At 37.8% G+C, this 20,563-nt stretch overlaps 1 protein-coding gene across 2 annotated transcripts; it reads left to right on the plus strand.

Moving 5' to 3' along the window:
* Positions 1 to 2,323: 2,323 nt before the first annotated feature.
* LOC113331092 (protein PIR-like) lies at positions 2,324 to 15,403 on the plus strand. 2 transcript variants are annotated; one of them, XM_026577868.1, is made up of 30 exons: positions 2,324 to 2,560; positions 3,071 to 3,143; positions 3,633 to 3,697; positions 3,873 to 3,950; positions 4,038 to 4,157; positions 4,759 to 4,829; positions 5,265 to 5,357; positions 5,488 to 5,557; positions 5,741 to 5,805; positions 6,035 to 6,230; positions 6,371 to 6,522; positions 6,879 to 6,972; positions 7,056 to 7,268; positions 7,571 to 7,782; positions 8,487 to 8,631; positions 9,125 to 9,293; positions 10,211 to 10,287; positions 10,844 to 11,014; positions 11,268 to 11,344; positions 11,460 to 11,562; positions 12,003 to 12,122; positions 12,201 to 12,344; positions 12,537 to 12,686; positions 12,811 to 12,954; positions 13,161 to 13,248; positions 13,491 to 13,618; positions 13,956 to 14,163; positions 14,353 to 14,525; positions 14,625 to 14,831; positions 15,022 to 15,403. In XM_026577868.1, the coding sequence occupies exons 1-30, from the start codon at positions 2,507 to 2,509 to the stop codon at positions 15,214 to 15,216; spliced, it is 3,855 nt and encodes a 1,284-aa protein (XP_026433653.1). In that variant the 5' UTR covers positions 2,324 to 2,506; the 3' UTR covers positions 15,217 to 15,403. The 2 variants fall into 2 exon arrangements, with proteins under 2 accessions (XP_026433653.1, XP_026433654.1); XM_026577869.1 differs by lacking the exons at positions 2,324 to 2,560; positions 3,071 to 3,143; positions 3,633 to 3,697; positions 3,873 to 3,950 and having other exon boundaries at positions 4,041 to 4,174.
* The last annotated feature ends 5,160 nt before the right edge of the window (positions 15,404 to 20,563 follow it).

Consider the following 20,563-nt stretch of genomic DNA (forward strand, 5'->3'; position numbering starts at 1 on the left):
ACAAGGTTAAATCTATTACTTCGAATACTGATATGCCTGATAGAATTAGATGGAAATACACTTCCTCATGTGAATGCACCACTAAATCTGTATATCATGTTCTTACAAATACAAATGCTAATATAAATGAGAAACAGTTTTTGAGATTCCTTTGGAATATTGATTGCATTCACAGAATCAAGCTGTTCTGTTGGAAATTGGTCTCTAGAGTTTTGCCTCTAGGAAAAAGAACTTCTCAGATTAATAAACATGCTTATCCTTGTTGTGGCCTTTGCACTGATAGTCAATTAGATGATGAGTGTCATTTTCTTCTTCTGATGAATTACAGATTTACTAAACGCATTTGGTTTGCACTATCTTTTATGAACATTAATAACATTTATCATATGATATCAAGGAGTGGTTTCATAATTGCATGAATGATGATATTCTTAAAAAAGACATCACAAAATTGCATTCATCTTTTGGTCTATTTGGAACTTTCGTAATGATATTGTTTTCAATTATGTCAGTCCAGATCCTCTAATCTTAATCAATAAGATTCAGAAGGAATATATGAGCATTTCTAGTAACAAGCCAATTCTAATGCCCAAGAATTATAGTGTCTGCTTGGATATAGATAATTCAGACAGTTTTGACTGGACTATTCAATTTAATGTCTCAGTTAAAGAACATAATAACTCAATGAGATATGGAATCTCCATTAATGATGTTTCAGGATACTATAGTGAATTCAGAGCAGGATCCGGTTGGGCATCCAGCCCCCTAGATGCTGAGGCTAAGGCATTTCTGCAAGCTCTCATATAGATTAAAGATCTGAAAATTACCTCCTGCCTGTTCCTGAACGACTGCAAAAATCTTGTTTCTGCTGTTAATGAAGATAAATATTTTCAGTCTCATTGGAGAGAGCAAAACAACATCAAAAAATATCAAGAAATTTTTAATTCTGTTAGTAATGTGTGCTTTCAATTTAGAATTAGGAATTCACTATTTTCTTTAGACAAATTAACAAAAGAAACAAGAGCTTTAAGCATCGAGTTTTTTCTCTAATGAACCTTTGGTTAAGAATGTTAAGATGCTGTTTAAGAAGGGATTCATTTCCTTCTAAAACCATGTAACCCGTGCTTCTTAATAAAATCGGAGTTTGTTTATCAGGAAAAAAAAATAGTCAAAGGACCACCGTACTCCCCTATTAACAACAACAAAAAAAAACCCGAAAAGAATTAAAATAGTATTAGATTTGTGCGATTTTTTTCTTTTAATTTGGTGTGCGCAGAGCTTCATCCCGCCCGTCTTAGCGCATTTATGATTTGGTGAGCGCGAGGCTTTGCCCCACCCTGTGACAGTGCATTTTTGATTTGGTGATCGCGGGGCTTCGCCCCCCCTGTGGCGGTGCATTTTTTAATTTGGTGAGCGCTGGGCTTCGCCATTCCCCGTGATAGTGCATTTCTGATCTGGTGTGTGCGGGGTTTCTCCCCGCCCCGTGGCGATGTATTTTTGATTTGGGGTGGTGGGGAAAATACATTAAATAGGTGAAGAATATGTGCATATTTTATTTTATTTTTACTTTTATTTTCGCATAAAATATGTGGATTTTTTCCCTTTTATATTAATTTGGAAAAAAGAATCCAAATGTGGTAGGTACTGGATTTCCAAATTGAATTTGGACTTCCACAAATTCAGCTTCGATTTGTGTCCGTGCTACGTACCGGGTATTTTTTTTAAAACTTGGTGTGTGCGGGGTTAGGCCCTGCCCCGTGTTGATGCATTTTTGATTTGGTATTCGCGTGGCTTCATCCCGCCCCGTGGTGATGCATTTTGATTTGGTGTAAGTGCGGGATTTCACCCAGATGCGTTTTTGATTTGGTGTGCGTGGGGCTTCACCCCGCCCCATGGCGATGTATTTTTGATTTAATGTGGCGGGGAAAACACAATAAAAAAGTGGACCCCCCTCCCCCAATCTATTAATTTGGGAAAAACAGTCCTAATATGGAAGATTCTCGATTTCCAATTTGAATTTGGACTTCCATAAAATTCTAAACACGGTAAGTGGGGTTTTCCTTTTGAGTTTGTACTTTTAAGCCAATCATATGTTACCAAGTGTCCTCACCTAAATATTTCCAAGTCATGAATTCTAAATTGAATTTAGTTTCTTTTTTATAATCTTTTCCCTATTCTTTTTAAACCAATCATACGTTGATAAGTGTCTTCACCAAAACGCTCATTTCACAAAACTCAAAAAACATCTATTTCGACCAAAAGGAAGCAAAGGTTTCCTCGGTGTTAGGTGGGAGCTTTGTTTATCTAGCCCTTTTAAAAAAAAACAAAAGAAGATGAAGGAAATAGGATCTCCAAAGAGCCTCTAGAGCTAGCTGTGAAAATGAGGGAAGAAGAGTGAGAAAAAAATAGAAAATTCAGTCCCGGTTTTCGTTTTGCGATTTAGGTCTTGGATCTATTTAGGGCAAACATATAAACTAGTTCGTTTTTTAGATTCAAGAATAATTAAATGGCTGTTCCAGTTGAAGAAGCCATTGCTGCTCTTTCAACATTCTCACTAGAGGTTAATCGAACTTAATCCATGTTATGATTTCCACCTTGATCTGTTTTTTTATCTGCAATCTGTTACTTCAAATGTGGTTTATGAAGAGGATGGGTCAAATCTCGTGAACATTTTGAACTTACATGTAATTTAGGTCTACATATTGAACTATTGGTATTTTTGGCTAGCAAAAAGTAACAATATGAGACAAGATCGTAACGCTTCACACCAAATAAGTTAACACAAACTGTTTTCCTATCTAACAAGGCTTATTGTGGTACGAGATTTCACTTGCACTTATTTGGGAGAGTTTGATGTTCTTTAGTTCTAAAAGGACCAAAGTTATGTTAGCTGTAGTTTTTTGCTTAGCATAAAATATGAAACAATGCGTTCGCTAAATTTGTGTGATTTCACTTTCTTTCTTGCCTTTGCCAGTAATTGCCATTTCTACTAATATGGTTTGTTAATAGAAGTGCATGACAGCATGAGTTGTTTTATAGGAATTTAATATGACTTCAAATGATTATGCAGCATGATCAACCAGAGGTGCAGGGTTTAGCAGCTAGTCTATCAACTGAAAGATGTGCAACTAATAGTCCTATTGGTTAGTAGTTAATGTTTTATTAATCTTTGTTTAGTGTATAGTAATATAAATAAAATTTCAATCACAAGCATTGAAACTCCTTAAGGTTAGTTCTCTCTAATAGATCATCTCCAAGAGATTCCATATTAGGTGTTCCCTCGCTATTTGAGAGCCAACTTGGAAAATTGCTCTTAAGAAGCTCTCTGCTATGGCTGGTTTCGGCTCTCTGCATGTAGGTGGAACAATATTCACTCTGCATTCCTTAAGAACTAACTTAAAAGTGCATATTAATTTTAACTTGGTAAACTAGATAGCCTCTTAAATTTCACCTGAAAATTCAACACCATAATTTAAAACTTCACTAAAGAGGCTCTCTACTTTTAGATGGTCTCTGGAGAAGAGACCTTCTCTTGGAGATGCTACCTATGGAAGAGAGTTTCCTTGGAGATGTTCTTATCGTTTTTCTTCCTTCGCTTTTGCTTAATTTAATATTTGCTTTACTCTTTACAGAGTATAGTGATGTTTCTGCATACCGCCTATCGTTGTCAGAGGACACGAAAGCCATAAATCAATTGGTACAGTCCTTTGTTTATCGCCCTTGTTATATCTTTTACTTCAATTCGTGCAACCTTTGAGGGTGCATGCACATATCAAATTTGCTTTCTTATATATAGTTAGTTTTTGTTTTGATAATTTTCCATTTGATCCTTGTTTTGAACATTGTCACTACCTGTTACATAACCCAATCAGAACAATCTTATCCAAGAGGGAAGGGAAATGTCATCTGTTCTCTACACTTATCGCAGTTGTGTCAAAGCACTTCCTCAGGTTAGTTTCTGCTTTTAACTTATAATCTAAAACCCAAAGCTTACTGCAGCAATGTATATGGCAATGAGAGCAAGTTTTTTGTTGCAGCTTCCTGATTCTATGAAGCAGAGTCAGGCAGAATTATATTTGGAAACTTATCAAGTTCTGGACTTGGAGATGAGTCGTCTTCGTGAAATTCAACGGTGGCAGTCATCAGCTGCTGCCAAAGTACATCTCAAGGCCTTGTAATGTTATTGTTGTTGCACACATTGCTCGTTCACAAGCATTAATCTGATTGGCTATTTGGCTCTTTATTTGTCATACTTTTTAGTGACAAAAGTAAAAAGAATTAGATTCTGTCGCATCTTATATGGTTTTGTCCGTCATCGGTAAAACACTTGTTGGAATCTCTTTAATCATATTCCGCGTGACTCCAAGTCTTACCCAAATTCTGCTTGGGATCTGCTCCATCTAGACTGCTTAGCAATTTTCTTTTTATCTAAAACATAAAATGAAGAATCACTTCTAGCATATGTATCTGCAAATTTTAAATTCCTTAGCCTGCTGAACTTCACATTTTTTGTTTCTCTGTGTCCTATTATGATCGGTTTCTGTAGTTCACCTGCCTGTAATATCTGGCACTTCTGCACAGTAGGTCAGGAAGATTATTAAGTTATTGTGAAGATGAACCAATCTTTTTGGCATCAAGTGCTCCTTTAAACCGAGAATGATACAAAGTTTAGAGATGCTCTTCTGAATTTTGCTTTTGTCTAAAACTGGCAAGTTCTTTCAAGTTTACCTAAAAGGTCCATGCTCTATTGTCATGTAGCTAGCAGCTGACATGCAACGGTTTTCGAGGCCCGAGCGGCGCATAAATGGCCCTACAATAACGCATCTATGGTGAGTCATTGCTTAAATATCTTCGTCATTTTTGGCAATTACGACTGGAGCGGATTTCTTTTTCTTCATATCTACTATGTTTCATGAGCTTGATATTCGCCAACATGGATTAAGAATTCGGTAAAAGATCCACTGGAATCCTGCATGTCACTTCTTCTGTAGCTGGGGGCTATGCTTTCTTGAGATCCCCCAACTGACTCTACAATTTGACAATACATTACTAAATATGACTTACTGGATCTGTATTGAGTAGTAGTTTGTAAAATCTATTGAAATGGCGGAAGTAACTGTAATTTTTGTAGAAAACTGAGTCTGCAAAGAAAAGGACAACGTAAACTTTTCGTGGTCATCTCAAATTATACTTGCTACTATTGTTAGGTGAAGTTTGATGAACCAGTGTTTGTTTCCTGTATTTGTTTCTATGTCATAAATCAGGTCCATGTTGAAGTTATTGGATGTTCTGGTTCAACTCGATCATCTGAAAAATGCGAAAGCAAGCATACCTAATGACTTTTCTTGGTATAAGAGGTATGCCAATTTATTACATCAATGCCAACTTCAGTTTGCTGATTGGTAATATATTGGGATGCAAATGTAATTGGGCATGCTGTCTCTATGGAATAATCCTTCTGCGTTTCGACCAATTTAAAATTTTCAGAACATTTACTCAAGTCAGCATTCAGTGGCAAGACACTGATACGATGAGGGAAGAGTTAGACGACTTACAGGTTTGTAAGTTAAACGCCTTCACATATCCATGTCATATCTGCAATATTTGCCGAGTTCAGTACAAATTTGATTTTTGAGTGTATGGTAGTTGTATTGATAACCCAATGAACACTGCAGATGCATATCCGAATTACATTTGATACGCTGGCTAACTTGATTTGTGCAATCATTTCCCCTTGCAGATTTTCTTAAGCACGAGATGGGCTATTTTACTGAATTTGCAGGTTGAAATGTTCCGCGTGAACAAGTATCCGTTGTATCATTAAACTTGTTCCAGCTAGTTTTCCATATGTTGCCAGGATTTGGGTTATTCTCTTTTAACCATCAACTTAAATATAGAAAAGGGTGCTTCATAATCTGTTCCATGGATTGAGTTCTTTTTCTCATACGGTCGACTTCGTTTTATAGAATTACTGGAAAACTACTGCGGTGATTTTGTTTCATTGAAATAAGTGACATCCTTGACCAGAAGATAGTGTTGAAGACATTCTTCAGGTTCTCATAATATTCTGCGTCGAGTCTGTGGAGTTGGACTTTGCGCTTCTTTTTCCAGATCGTCACATTCTTCTTCGAGTTTTGCCTGTTCTCGTAGTATTAGCAACGTCTTCTGAGAAAGACGGCGAGTCGCTTTACAAGAGAGTGAAAATCAACCGGCTCATTAGTATATTTAAGGTAATCTTTTTGCGGTCTATCTTCTTAAGATGAGTATCTGTGTGTCATGTAGAATTTGATATTGAGTTACTGTATTCCTACTACACATATATTTCATGTAATTGTTTTGTTCAAGCAAATAATAGCTCATCATTTTGCAGAATGATCCTGTTATCCCAGCATTCCCAGATCTTCACCTCTCTCCTGCTGCGATCATGAAAGAGCTGTCAATGTACTTTCAGAAATTCTCAACTCAAGCTCGTCTTCTTGCGCTTCCAGCACCGCATGAGCTCCCACCCCGCGAGACACAAGAATATCCTTCTGACTGTTTTAGCATAAATGCTTTTGGTGCTATTTTGGTATGAATAAAGTATACATATTGAGATAGTCTCATTTCAATTACCGCCAGACCTGAAAGGAAACATTCTGAAAATTTCGAGATTCCTAATCATGATAACTCCTTTCAAGTTCTTTGATTCTTGCATATGAAATCTGTTTACAAGTGTTGCAGTCTTAAGGTTCTTTGGTATGAGTATAGAACAAAAGGCAGATTTCTTGACAACACCAACCACTCTTAATGAAACATATATGGCTGTGTTCTGACTTTTTGGATAGCAGCATATATTACATTGTCATCTTATGAAATCGTTAACCCTGACCTTACCACACTTATCAGAGACGTTATTTGATCATCAATCACATTGGAGCAGTTCGCTCTGAGCATGATGATTTTGTCATTCGCTTTGGCTCATCCATGAATCAGGTATTCACCTCTTCTACAAGGTCTTGATGCATTGTTGTTATATAGTCCTAATATCTTGAGTATCGATACTCTTGAATGTGCAGATTGTGTTATTGAAATCAAATGATGGTGCAGATGTTGAGTTGTGCAAGGAAGTTAAGGGAAACATGTATGATATGGTTGTTGAAGGTTTTCAACTTCTAAGTAGATGGACTGGACGCATTTGGGAGCAATGTGCATGGAAGTTTTCCCGTCCCTGCAAAGATGTGCCTGCAGAATCTCATGAGATTTCTGCATCAGTTTCTGACTATGAAAAGGTTTTTGTTCTACAAGTTCTTTCTGAGGTGCAATTTGTTGTATCTTTCACAGTCTTGTCTGATGTCCACGCATCACTATTTATGTGTGTAGTTCCTGTGAATAACCATCACCAATAATGTCCAACTTCAGCAAAACTCTACGAAGTCTCTGATAAACTTAGTTTTCATCTGCTTTCTGGTAGTTGTACTTGAATAGCTTACTCCGAATGAAAGTAATATTGTCACGAATTCTTGCCAAATTTGTCTCTTTATTTTAACTTGCTTTCGGTTCACTAATGACTATCAATGAAAACCTATTATAGGTGGTTCGCTGGAATTATACATCAGAGGAAAGGAAGGCATTAGTAGAACTTCTTAGCTATATAAAGAGTATTGGATCAATGATGCAGCGGTGTGATACATTGTTGGCCGATGCCTTACTGGAAACGGTCCATGCTGAAGTGCAAGATTTTGTGCAGAATAAATTAGCAACGATGCTAAAAACTACATTTCGGAAAAAGAAGGACCTTTCTAGGTGCACATCTATAATCTGTTTGTATAAGCTGCTTATCTTTCACACTCGAACATACAGATAGATATAACAGGAAAAATCCACTTTTCATGTGTTGGTTGAATACCTTGTCGAACTCGCATCTTCTCACTGCATACAAATAACATATTACCAAGTGTCCCTCGTGCATGTTAATCATAAATGACTTGAAGTTGGACCAATCACTTGGTGAAACTAGAGATGGTATGATTAAGAAAGAGTAATAAATGAAATACAAAATTGTGGCAAATGTTGAGACTCAGAGGTGCAGAATTTCTAGCAGATATTGAGGTGTCACGGCAGGTTGGATTTGGTAAAAGGTGAATTAACTGTTGCGGGAACATGAACTTAGTTACTGAATACTCGATTCCCCTTTGCTTTGAGAGATTTAATACTCTTTTGTGTCTTATTAGCCTCTATATATTGTTCTGTTCTTTTTTCATCTTAACCTGCTTTCTCATGAACTTGCTAAAGCTTTTAGCTTCTAAGGAAGAGATTTGAATTCTAGCTTGAGAAAACAAGCCATTATATTTTTAGTGCTTGTGAGATGTTGATATACTTGAATAGTATCCAAAGTATGTAGCCAAGAATACGAACTGACCCTCTTTAAAAGTGTGATTTGATTCTTCAGATTACAATCACTTGCATAATTCTCAAATTCTATTTGTATTTCATTGAAAAAATTTCAGGATACTTTCTGACATGCGGACCCTTTCAGCTGACTGGATGGCGAATACAAACAAGCCTGAAGCAGAGACACAATCTCTACAGCATGGTGACGAAAGCAAGGGAAACTTTTTTTATCCCAGACCTGTTGCTCCAACAACAGCTCAGGTACTTCTCTATCAGGTTTCTTTTACTTCTAGTTTGTTCCTTAAAGTTGCTATTGTGATTCAACCTAAGATTGCTAAATCCTTGGTAAATTGAAAACCACAAATTTCTTGGCTCCATTAACTCAAGCAAGGGCTCTTCTAGGTTTAGCTCATTTGTATTAAAATACCACTAAAGAAATGCTTTTAGAATATTTGTTCAGAATGACATTTTAAATATGTCCAGTTGTCTAGTGAGGACTAACCATGAAAGAATAACTAACAAAAAAGAAAAAAAAAAGAAAGATCGATAGAAAGAAAGAAGGTATATTATTGATGAACGCTCTTGGGTAAATTTCTTTAGCATTCAACTGGGTTACTTATTGAAGAATATTCTTGATCTGAAAATATAGACATGTTACTGAAGTTGAGTAAGCAAGCCTTGAAGAAGTGATTGCCATGAGTAGTCGTTGTTCTTATTTATTGTTTGTAAGAATCTTTCCATTTTCTTATTTCAGGTTCACTGCCTACAGTTCCTTATTTATGAGCTTGTATCTGGTGGTAGTTTAAGGAAGCCTGGAGGACTCTTCGGGAATAGTGGGGCAGAGAATTCTATTAACGATCTGAAGCAGTTGGAGACCTTCTTTTACAAATTGAGCTTTTTCCTGCATATTTTGGACTATACAGGTTATTCTCTCATCTAATTTGCTTTTTGATGGTTTTAGAGAGCAAAATCTTTTGCCCTGCATTATGCTTGTTGGTCAGTATACAAGCTTTTAATTCAGCTGACGTGAATTCATTTGCTTGTTGTTACATAGCCTCATGATGGACAACACTGGAAAGAGTACTTTATATCACTATTACTATCGCTAGTTCCATATTATCTTTAATTATAGTTTTTGAATGAACTTATTTGTTATTGTTTTCCTTGCAATCAGCATAGGGGTGCACATACCCTACCCATACCCGCCAACCCTACCCTACCCGCCAGTTTTTTAACCTTATCCTATCCTATCCACTATTTGGCGGGTAGGGTGGCGGGTAAAGATTTTCTTAACCGCCAGTAAACGGGTAGGGTGGCGGGTATAGGCCATATCCTACCCACTCTACCTAGGAGTGCACATACCCTACTCCTACCCGCCAACCCTACCCTACCCGCCAGTTTTTTAACCGTATCCTACCCTATCCATTATTTGGCGGGTAGGGTGGCGGGTAAAGATTTTCTTAACCGCCGGTAAACGGGTAGGGTGGCGGGTATAGGCCATATCCTACCCACCCTACCCGTTGTGCAGCCCTAAATCAGCATATATATTATAGTTTCATCTTGTTTCATTCTCTACTATTACTATTGTTAGTTCCATGTTTTCTTGTATTATAGCTTTTGAATGAACTTACCTTTTATTGATTATTGTTTCGTCTTGTTGCAATCTCTACTGTTGAGATCACGTGGCAGTTTTAGTAACTACACTTGATCTTTTCGAGTAAGAACTATACCAAGTTTTCTTGTTATATCACAAAGTCAATCATCTGAAATTACAGTGACAAGCTTCTTCTTCTTCCTTTCTCGGTGACTAGTTATTTTAACATTCAAGCTTGTTTTGCAGTGACGATTGGAACGTTAACAGATGTTGGTTTTTTGTGGTTTAGAGAATTTTATTTGGAGTCTTCCCGTGTTATCCAGGTAATTTGTGCAACCAACGTATTATTAATTTTTTTGCAGTATTGAAATTGCGGGGTATTCATAACGTATTTTTACTTTTATCAAGTTATGGTCGAAGTACAAATTGACAAGAAAATCCGTTCAATTTCTCAAAACTTTTAATTGATGAAAACCGTTACCAAGGGCAACATGAATTTGCCTAAGTTTACCTGGCAATGAATAGCAGTTTGGGAATATGATAAGGGGATTATTATCTGCTTCACTTTCACACATCAAATTCATGTGCAGGTTTTTCAAGGAAGAATTTACCTTTAATCCTGCGTGTTGAGTCATTCAAAATAGTTGTCAAGTTTACCAACTGATTACCAAGTAAATCAATCAATTCAATCTTACAGGGCACTGCAATAGCTGCTTCATTTTGTTCTTGACACTTGGCAAATCTCACACACGCACAAAAAAAAACTTGTATAAATTCTTCTATTAACTCCGAGTCTCTGTTACTTGTGCCGCATCCACATTCTGAGATGATTACTATGTATCCTTTTAAATTGTATACTAATTCATTTTCCATTCACAGTTTCCTATTCAATGCTCTCTCCCTTGGATGCTGGTAGATCATGTAATTGAGTCCCAAAATGCAGGTCTTCTTGAGAGCATTCTGATGCCACTCGACATCTATAATGATTCTGCACAGCATGCACTGGTTGTGCTCAAGCAACGGTTTTTGTACGATGAAATTGAAGCTGAGGTAGTTAAAGAGTGCCTGGTTTTGTTTACTATATTGGTGCAGTCCAATCCTCTTTTTCCTGTTTAGTTTTTTTTTTTCATCTTCAAGCCGTAAAGATGTCCACTTTCCTATAGTTCCTGTTTAGAAGGTGGTTCAACTGGTGCTTCTGATAGGAATTCTTCTCTGTGTCTTCTTTGTCACCTTGCTGGAGAATTAAACACTGGCACATTGCTGCTTTTTCTTACGAACTGATTTATTGCTACTTATATTATAGGCAGATGTTTGTTTTGATCAGCTTGTTCTGAAGTTAAGCGAGTTAATTTTCACTTACTATAAAAGTTGGGCAGCAAGGTATTCCTTTGTCTTTGACATTTCTTAGCTCTCATTCTGCTCTAAGCCTGTATCTGCACTTCCCATTTTTTCTTTCATGTTTGATAACTCTTTATGTTGTTACGAACTGATGCAGCGAATTTCTTGATCCATCGTTCCTCTTTGCTTTGGACAATGGTGAAATATATGCTGTCCAACCTATGAGATTCAATGCGTTATTAATGATGACAAGAGTGAAGGTTTGTAGTGTATACCTTTAGTATAAAGTATTACCTTCTTTTTTTGTGCTGTATGCCCCTAACAGATAGCATAAGAATCAGTAGATAATAAATTAATAATAGGACCATTCCCATATTAGCGAAAAAGATTTGCAGTAAAAAGAAATGTGGTTTCAATTTGGCGCAATGTGATTATGGAATTCGTGACTCCAAGTTAAGATTTTCCACAAGTCTAGGGATGAAAAGTGTCTACTTTCGATGCTTTAATTTTTAAGTTTCTCTTTAACCAGTTTAGCACTTCAATTGGAAAGCACATTTTCTTTTGAATTTTAATGCTAGCTTTAAATATGTTTGGTCAAACCGTGTACTAGAAACACCAATTTTGAGTATTGGTATCTGTTTAACTAAATAAGGAATTTGCTGCGTAGTGATTTGTGGCATGCCAAACTTCCATGGTGTAGGTACTGGGTAGGACCATTGATTTAAGGAGCCTAATTGCTGAACGGATGAACAAAATGTTCAGAGATAATCTGGAGTTCTTATTTGATCGTTTTGAGTCTCAGGATCTGTGTGCCATTGTGGTGAGCAATTGCCAAAATACATCTTTTCATTCTGTTCAACAATGTGTAGCAATTGATTCTGATGGACTTTGTGTACAGGAACTAGGGAAGCTCTTGGATATTTTAAAGCACTCGCATGAATTGCTTTTCAAGGATCTTCCTATAGACTCATTCAATCTCATGATGAATGAGATGCAAGAAAACATCTCTCTTGTTTCTTTTTCTAGTCGACTTGCTTCTCAGGTTTGTCTTATAGTGCATAGTTTTTAGTTGTTGCATTCTATTACGATCAATCAATTTGTCAAAATTATTTATCACTTTTTGGAGGAAAAAAAGAAAATGTATAATGGATTTGTATTTGAGAAAGCAAGATTGTGAACCTTTAAGTTTCTTATGGTTAGTTAAGACTCAGTTGATCGAACGTTTGATCATCAGATATGGTCAGAGATGCAAAATGACTTCCTGCCGAACTTCATCTTTTGCAATACTACTCAGCGGTTCATGAGATCGTCAAAAGTGTCGCTTGTTCCCATTCAAAAGCCTTCAGTTCCCTCTGCAAAGCCAAACTTTTATTGTGGGACTCAGGTAACACTTTTTGGAATTATGAATCAGTATATTTTATTTGTTCATTAAGTTGTACAGTTAAATAATAGTGACTAGCCTCCATTTTTACGATTTTAGAAATGCGCTGGTATTTCTGTTTTTGTAGGACTTGAATATGGCTCATCAGAGTTTTGCACGATTACATAGTGGATTCCTTGGAATGCCTCACATATTTGCCATTGCAAGACTTTTAGGGTCTAGGTCATTGCCTTGGCTAATTCGAGCTTTACTGGATTATATATCAAATAAGGTAAGTGTAAAGGACATACTAACAGATTTCATTCTAATTCCATGGTGTTGTGCTACAATTAATCTCAATGGATCATTTTCTTTTTCGCCGGTTTTCTCATAATCCTCGCATCTTACTATTTTATTCCCAACCTTGTTTCAATAATCCTTATCGATGAAATTTAAAATAGAAGGTTTAGTCTTGTTATCTGATTTCCATACTTTCAGATAGCAGCAGTCGAGCCTATGATTACAGGACTACAGGAAGTATTGCCAAAATCTATTGGATTGCTTCCTTTCGATGGAGGTGTTGCAGGTATGTTAGCCATTAATATATATATTTCATAACATATCCACTTTCCTGTCAATTTGGTTTCAACTGCTTTTATGATCTTTCTGCAAGCCACTTGCAATACTAAGTCTAATTAAGTTCTTCCATGTCATATGACTTATACCTGTCATAATACTGTTTCATAAAAGTTTGGGACGTTAACTTTTAACCTCATATGCCATTGTCTTTAAATTTTTGTTATACATACCTATAATTCATGTATGCAGGTTGTCAGAGAATTGTTAAAGAACATTTAAATTGGGGATCAAATTCAGAACTTAAAGCAGAGGTTCTTCGTGGCATGAAGGAAATTGGAAGTGTATTATGTTGGATGGCGCTACTTGATATTGTGTTGGTGAGTAGCAAGGATTGTCTTCCCACCCACCCACACTCACACACCAACACCAACCATTCGTCTACTAATCTAGTAAGGCAAGAAGACCATTAATAAAACACAATTGGGAAAGAGAGAATCGTATTAGGCACTGTGATCAAGATCTGCAAGGATCTTAAGGTTCTTACCCTGTAGGTAATCCTTGATGTAGTCACGTACTGCTTAGCACTTTTGTACACACAAGAAATTTGGACAAGTTTTGATTGATGAAGTGTCATATGGCCTAGTGGATTGGTCCCATATGTATCAAATGCAATGCGACCTACTAAACCGATTTATTAATTTTCTTGTTCAACAGAGAGAAATTGACACCACGAATTTCATGCAAACTTCACCATGGTTGGGTTTGATTCCTGGAGCTGATGGTCAAATTTTATACTCTCAAAATGTTGGAGATAGCCCACTTGTCACCCTCTTCAAATCTGCAGCAGCTGCTGCTGAGTCATACACTAACTGTTCAAGTTTGTCATCGCTCCACACAATATCTAAACAAGCAGAAGCTGCAGGTCAATATCTGGATCATTCTTTTAAGACTTCAATCCAAATATGTTTTATTCCCTTGCGTATGCTCTATCTTAAAATGATAGAATTTTGACCTAATAGTCATTTCCTTTCTGTGTTGCTTCTTTGGTATAATTGTATTACTCGGGTTCCCACTATATCATATAAATAAGTTGTTTCCATCTTTTATTCAGATCTGTTATACAAAGCCAATATCAATTCAGGAAGCTTGTTGGAATATACCCTTGCATTTACAAGTGCGACATTAGATAAATATTGTAGTAAATGGAGTGCAGTTCCCAAGACCGGGTTCATTGACATTACTACTTCGAAAGATTTTTATCGTGTATATAGCGGTCTTCAATTTGTAAGCAAAAGCTACTTATATTTACAGTTTTTTATTAAGTTAGAAATGTACCTAGATAGTTACTTTTTGATTGATCTGGTTGATTTTCCTGGATTGCAGGGATACATGGAAGATTCTGTTCAGACATCGGCAAACAATCATGAAGTCTTGGGTGATTCAGTTGCTTGGGGAGGTTGTACAATAATTTACTTGCTTGGTCAACAAATACACTTTGAGCTCTTTGATTTCTCCTACCAACTCCTTAACGTTGCTGAAGTAGAAACTGCGACAATCACGCAAACCCCTAGAAGTGCTAATTATGTGCAGGTAAAACCATGAACTCTGAACCTGGTTTTCTGATTACTTTTCTATACAATGAAATGGAAATGTGTTACTGTTGTTTCAGATTGTAGTGTAGCAATATTCTGTATCAGAAGTTCGTTTTAGGATACACAAGTATATTATTTTTTACATATTTCGTGTCTTTTTCTGATTATACCCATTTCTGCAAAACCAGATGTGGGAAAATCTATTAGAAGCTATGAAAAAAGAACGTAGGTTGAACAACCATGTGTTTTCAATGTTGCGGGCACGTTGCCCACTAGAGGATAAAACAGCATGTGCAATCAAGCAAAGCGGAGCTCCCCTTCATCGGATCAAATTCGAGAACACTGTTTCTGCATTTGAAACACTTCCGCAGAAAGGTGCTTAAAACTAAACTTCATTTCTTCCTAGTTGGTATCTGCTTCTTTTTTAATCTGTTTCTCGCTTTTCACTGTATGAAAGTGTGCTGTTTGTAACTATTATTAAGAATGTAGAAAAATACCATGTATAGGAACTGAGTAGATATGTAACAAAGACCAAGTCAATGATGCTAAGTTTCATGGCCTGTTTCATAATTTTGTGTTTCATGAGTTCGGAGGAAAATTCCTATTTTCCATAAAAAAAGCAGGGAGCCTAAGGCAACCCACCAAACTCACAAATTAACGAACTTCGGTGTAAATTTCGGTGTTCTCTTAGAAATATGCCCCCTTCAATGTGAGCAAGAGAATATGAAAGCATCACCCTTCATAACCTCTGAGTCTTCCTATATTAATTCTTAACAATTAAATCAAGGAATATTCCAAAAAAAAATCTTGGCACAAAAAGATTCCCCTCACGAATTATTGTTCTTGGCTGTTTGGCTGTTGGATCATTAGCCTTCCATTTTTTTTTCATTTTTTTTTATCACCCGTTAAATTTCAAGTGATATTTATGAAAATGTCACTTTTATAAAAATAAAAATAAATAGTTAACAACTCCATATCTTCCCAAGTGTACGTCCGATTTTTGTGAACTTTATATGAAAGTCCTTTGAATTGTCTTTGCAACGAGTATAAACAATGATATAAAAAATTTTGTTTTTCAATTTTTTTTATATTTCTCTAAAATTTTGCATATTTTTCCTTAAAAGTTAGACATAATTTAAAAATAAATTGAATTCTATAAGAAAATTGATTGATTCTTAAGTACATAATAAAAAACAACAATTAATTTTCGGATGAAAAATATAACATATGGTGTCAAAACAGCTCTAGTAAAAAAAATAGTATTGCTGACGTGTAACGCCACATGTTCAATAGTTGTAAGGATTAATAACTGTTGATACAACAAAATAAATCAGGCTATGCTAACTCAGGATGAAGCGCCTCTAAGAACGAAGAGGTTTAAGCACCATTGCTATAGACATGGAAGGATACACTCTCAAGTCTCAACCCATCAAGGGTGAAGGCGTTCTGGTATCGAAGAAAAGAAAACACCATATACTCCATAATACTTATTGAAAAGAAAAACTATCAGTCGAATCTCTTTCCTAAATATTAGTGAATTTAATTTGATTATTCTAGTAAATTCGATATACGAAGGGTACGTGATTTGTTGGTTGGTCCAGGATCCAACAAAGTGTTTAGCATACGTCCAGCGGGAAATTTGGTTTACTCGGTGGTCAAAAAATTTAAAAATGAGTAAATTACCTGCCTACCCATCAAAACCAAACGCGTGAACTCTCATAAATTCTTCACGATTATATAGGTTTCCACGCTCAAAACTGAAATCTAGGGCACAATATAATAAAAACCACCTGAAACTAAAAATCCGAAGAAATTGAAATCCAAAATTGAAATCTATGGCATAAAAATCGAATCGAAAATCAAAACCGAAGAAATCAAATTATTCATCACTCATCAACAAAAACAGATCAAAAATCGTGTTATAGATCCAGTGAAGAAGAAGATCTTTGTTAGCCGCCAAGAAAAATACATATTGATATGTATAATTGTAGTAGGATACAAACTGATTCTTGGAGAAAAGAGTAAAAGTGGGGTAGGTTGATGATAAACGAGTCTAGAACCTAAACAAATGTACTGCACAAGATACTTTAGATTCGAGAGATCAATCTGTACAATTCTGACCTAAACCAAGAAATGGCAATTCCAGTCTTGCTTCGGTCACAAAGTGAAGGAGAAGGGTTGATCTTAGAAGGGGAAGCAGAGAAGGTGTTGAGATTAGAGAAGTAGACTCTGTAAGGTGTGGTTGTTTATGAATTATCTCAGAACATGGAACTTGCTTGCAAAAATGATAAGCTGTAAGTTCTCTGTGTTTTCTGGATACTTGTGTTGGTTGTTGATTGAATAGATTGAAAATCTATTTATATCAAGTCATAGTCGAACACCCGATCTCATAAGAAGTGGGAGCTGTGGAGTGGTGAAGTAGTGGAGATCGTGTGATGAGGTAGAAACCATGTCCTTATTGCTAAGGGAGGACTGGGCGGTTTGTTCACCCACTACTCCTCTATACATCAATTGTCCGCTCTTCCTGTCACTTTCCCATAATGGGAGTGTTGCACACCGCACTCTGTAGACAACCAGACCAATATCCTGATGAACATCCCCCATTTGTGACATGTTTGATGTCTTGAGTGAAAAGTTGTAGAACAAGTCGACTTGCTCGACTAGACTGACTTGTATGACTAGGTCGACAAATTGTGTTGTGTGGAACGTGATTATTCCATCACCTTTTCTTGACTAAAAGTAGTTGTGAGAAGTGGATGAGAAGACGTGATTGTTTAATCAACTAAATATGTGGAGTTGATCGTGCATGTAAGGAATGAACCAATCACGTATGAGTTATGCTACATGTAGGTAGTGGCAAGACAAGTCTCTCTTGCCAGGGGAAGCACTAAGAGGCGTGGTGCTCTTCAATTGGTTGTTATTAGGTTTTTGAATGAAACCGATACATGTAATGTATCATTATTAGATTTTATTCAAAACAGATACATGTAACGTATCGTTAATAATAAACAGTTTGAATCTGCTGCAAAACCCTTGAAATTAATGATTAAAAGATTTAACATGTGCTACCCACACGGTCAGTCTTAAATATTTTTGAGAAGCATGACCGACCCTCTTTGGTTGACCATTGATTGGTGTACATGCGAGCTATGGACGACGTGATTGGTCCATCGGGTAGAGGGACGACTGGTGGCATCCATGGCGCCTAATTGGCCGCCTCTGATTAAATTTAGGTCGTCCAAATTGGATAGCTAAGCCGGAAGGTCAAGATGAATTAAGACCGCTGTGGACAGTCTCTGACCTAATTAAGTCTTTTTCAAGCAGCTCGACCAGCCTACTTTGGCTAGCTATTGAGAGCGAAGCATGTAGGCTAGGAATGTTCCTATTGGATGAGAAGGTAGGCCTCCTGTGATCACCATGACACCCGATCGGTCGAAAATAGGAGGCGTTAGGTCAGCCAAATCGACCGGCCAAGTTGAGTGGCCTTGAGCAATTAACGACTTACTTGAACGACCCATATCAAATTTTTAATAAAATTGAAGCAGCTCGACCAGCCTACTTTAACGGACAATTGGGAGCAAAGCACGTAGGATGCGAGCAATCTAATTGGTCGAAATGATAAATGAGAGACAGGTATTCACGACGTCACCTTTCTTGCCGAGCATGTGAGCTTTTAGGGTATCTAAATCGACCAACCAAGATGGGTGGTCGAGATGAATTTGCGACTGTTTTGGGCGGCCGAGATTTAATTCTTAAGGAAATTAAGTAGTTTGATCAGCCTACTTTGGTCGACGATTTATGACGGAGCAAATAAGTTAGGAACAATCTAACTTGTCGATGAAAAGAGGGGCGCTAGGTGGCCAACATGGAGCTTGGACGGTTTTCCATGAGAGGCATGAGAAAGGATTGTTTTGGGGCAAAAAATGATTCTGCTGGGAATGGTAAATTTGGGAGTGCCGCCGAGAAACGAATCTAAACCTTAAACAAATGCACTGCACGGGAGTACTTTAGATTCGATAGATCAATCTATACAATTCTGGCCTAAACCAAGAAATGGCCGTTCCAGACTTGCTTCGGTCACAAAGTGAAGGAGAAGGGTTTATCTTAGGGAGGGAAGCGAAGAAGGTGTTGAGATCAAAATATTGAATTTTGAGGGTGTGGCTGTTTTATGACTTGTATCAGAATTTGGAACTGGCTTGCGGATTGTAAGCTATCAGTTCTTGGTGTCTTTCTGGATACTTTTGTTGTTGCTAACCGAAAACTGTCTTTTGGTCGAAATAGGTAGAAACCTATTTACACAAGTCATAATTGAACGCACCCTGATCTCGTAGGAAGGGGGAGTGATTGAGTGATGTAGGAGAAGTGGGGTAAATGTGTAAATGCTAGAAACCATGTCCCCACTACGAAGGAAACATGTTAGTTTACACCTACTACTTCTTGCCGCCACTAACTGCCCGTTTTCCTGACACTTTCTTATAATGGGCGTGTTGCACGCCGCACGCTGTAAACCGCCAGACCAATACCCTGATGAGCATCCCCCAGTTTGTGACATGTTTGATGTCTCGAGTATTCTCGTGGAAAATGTGCAGCAGATTGCTGAGTGGGTCTTGTGTGCAAGACCTGGCTATTCCGACGCCATCTAAGTGGCGGATAATCATGTATGGCAAGTTAAGTCATGAGATTTTCCGTAGGAAAATGGCGTGTGACGCTATTAGATTAGTCTTGGTTGGTCACATGAGACTTGTTATAGGCCGGTTAACTCCGTGGAGAAGTTGGACGGTCGAGATTGCAATTTATGAGAAAAGGTGGCCGTTGATTATGGCCACATCTTGTTGGCGCCAGTAGTGGCATAATGGCGTAATAGTGCTTGTCAGTGGCATAGTGGTGCAGTGGCGCCTGCCTAAATTAGGTTTTGGCATGCCGCAACCATAACTAGTGCGTGTGGCATGTGTCCTAGCGGTCCTGCCTAAATTAGGGCTTGGCATGCCGCAACCCTAATTAGCGCTTGTGGCATGTGGCGTAGCGGCCCTGCCTAAATTAGGGTTTGGCATGCCGCAACCCTAATTAGCGCGTGTGGCTTGTGGCCGCGGCACGGTGACGTTTTTTGTGCAGATGGTGCCATGGTCGCGTCAAAGGAATTATGGCAGGGCCATAATGTGGGAACGACCACAGGAGCAAGGATAGCCATGGGTGGCCATGGCATGGCGCCTTTTTTAGGGTTTTATGGGTCCCGCGTGGCTCGTGACATGTTGTGGGGCCAGAGTGGCGTAATTTGGGCCACAACCAAAAATTAGGGTTTCGACTAATGCCACTAAAGAAAGGATCGTGTTCTGATCGGAATACCCTAACTAGAATCTGTTATGACATTGGCCACGAACAAAAAGTGGGTTAGCACGTAGTTGCGCCGTTTGTGGCACATTGGCATGTTTCTGCGACGGAGTGGCGTATTGGCATGTTGCTCCCACAGCATGGCATGTTGGCATGCCGATTAACATGTTGGCGCGGTTTGGCGAATTATTTAACCAATTGACATGGTGGCCATTTGGCATAGTTCGACCTTTTAATGCGTGTGGCGGGTTTAGAGCGACCTGATTGGTTGATAGAAAAGGGGCCGTCCAAACATAGGGTGTGGCCACATCTCTAGCGCGTGGCGCATTTAAAGCGACTTGAATGGCCGATATGAAAGAGAGTCGACACGCATGGGCCCGACCACATTCCATGTGCATGTGG

This window comes from Papaver somniferum, unplaced genomic scaffold (genome assembly GCF_003573695.1).
Source record: "Papaver somniferum cultivar HN1 unplaced genomic scaffold, ASM357369v1 unplaced-scaffold_123, whole genome shotgun sequence".
Lineage (NCBI taxonomy): Eukaryota > Viridiplantae > Streptophyta > Magnoliopsida > Ranunculales > Papaveraceae > Papaver > Papaver somniferum.

Excerpts from the sequence above, each read along its gene's own strand:
- LOC113331092 (XM_026577868.1), top strand. The coding sequence starts at position 2,507 with ATGGCTGTTCCAGTTGAAGAAGCCATTGCTGCTCTTTCAACATTCTCA. Across the intron at positions 5,806-6,034 it reads GAAATGTTCCGCGTGAACAA|TGTTGAAGACATTCTTCAGG; the intron begins GTATCCGTTGTA and ends ACCAGAAGATAG. Across the intron at positions 14,832-15,021 it reads GAAGTGCTAATTATGTGCAG|ATGTGGGAAAATCTATTAGA; the intron begins GTAAAACCATGA and ends CTGCAAAACCAG.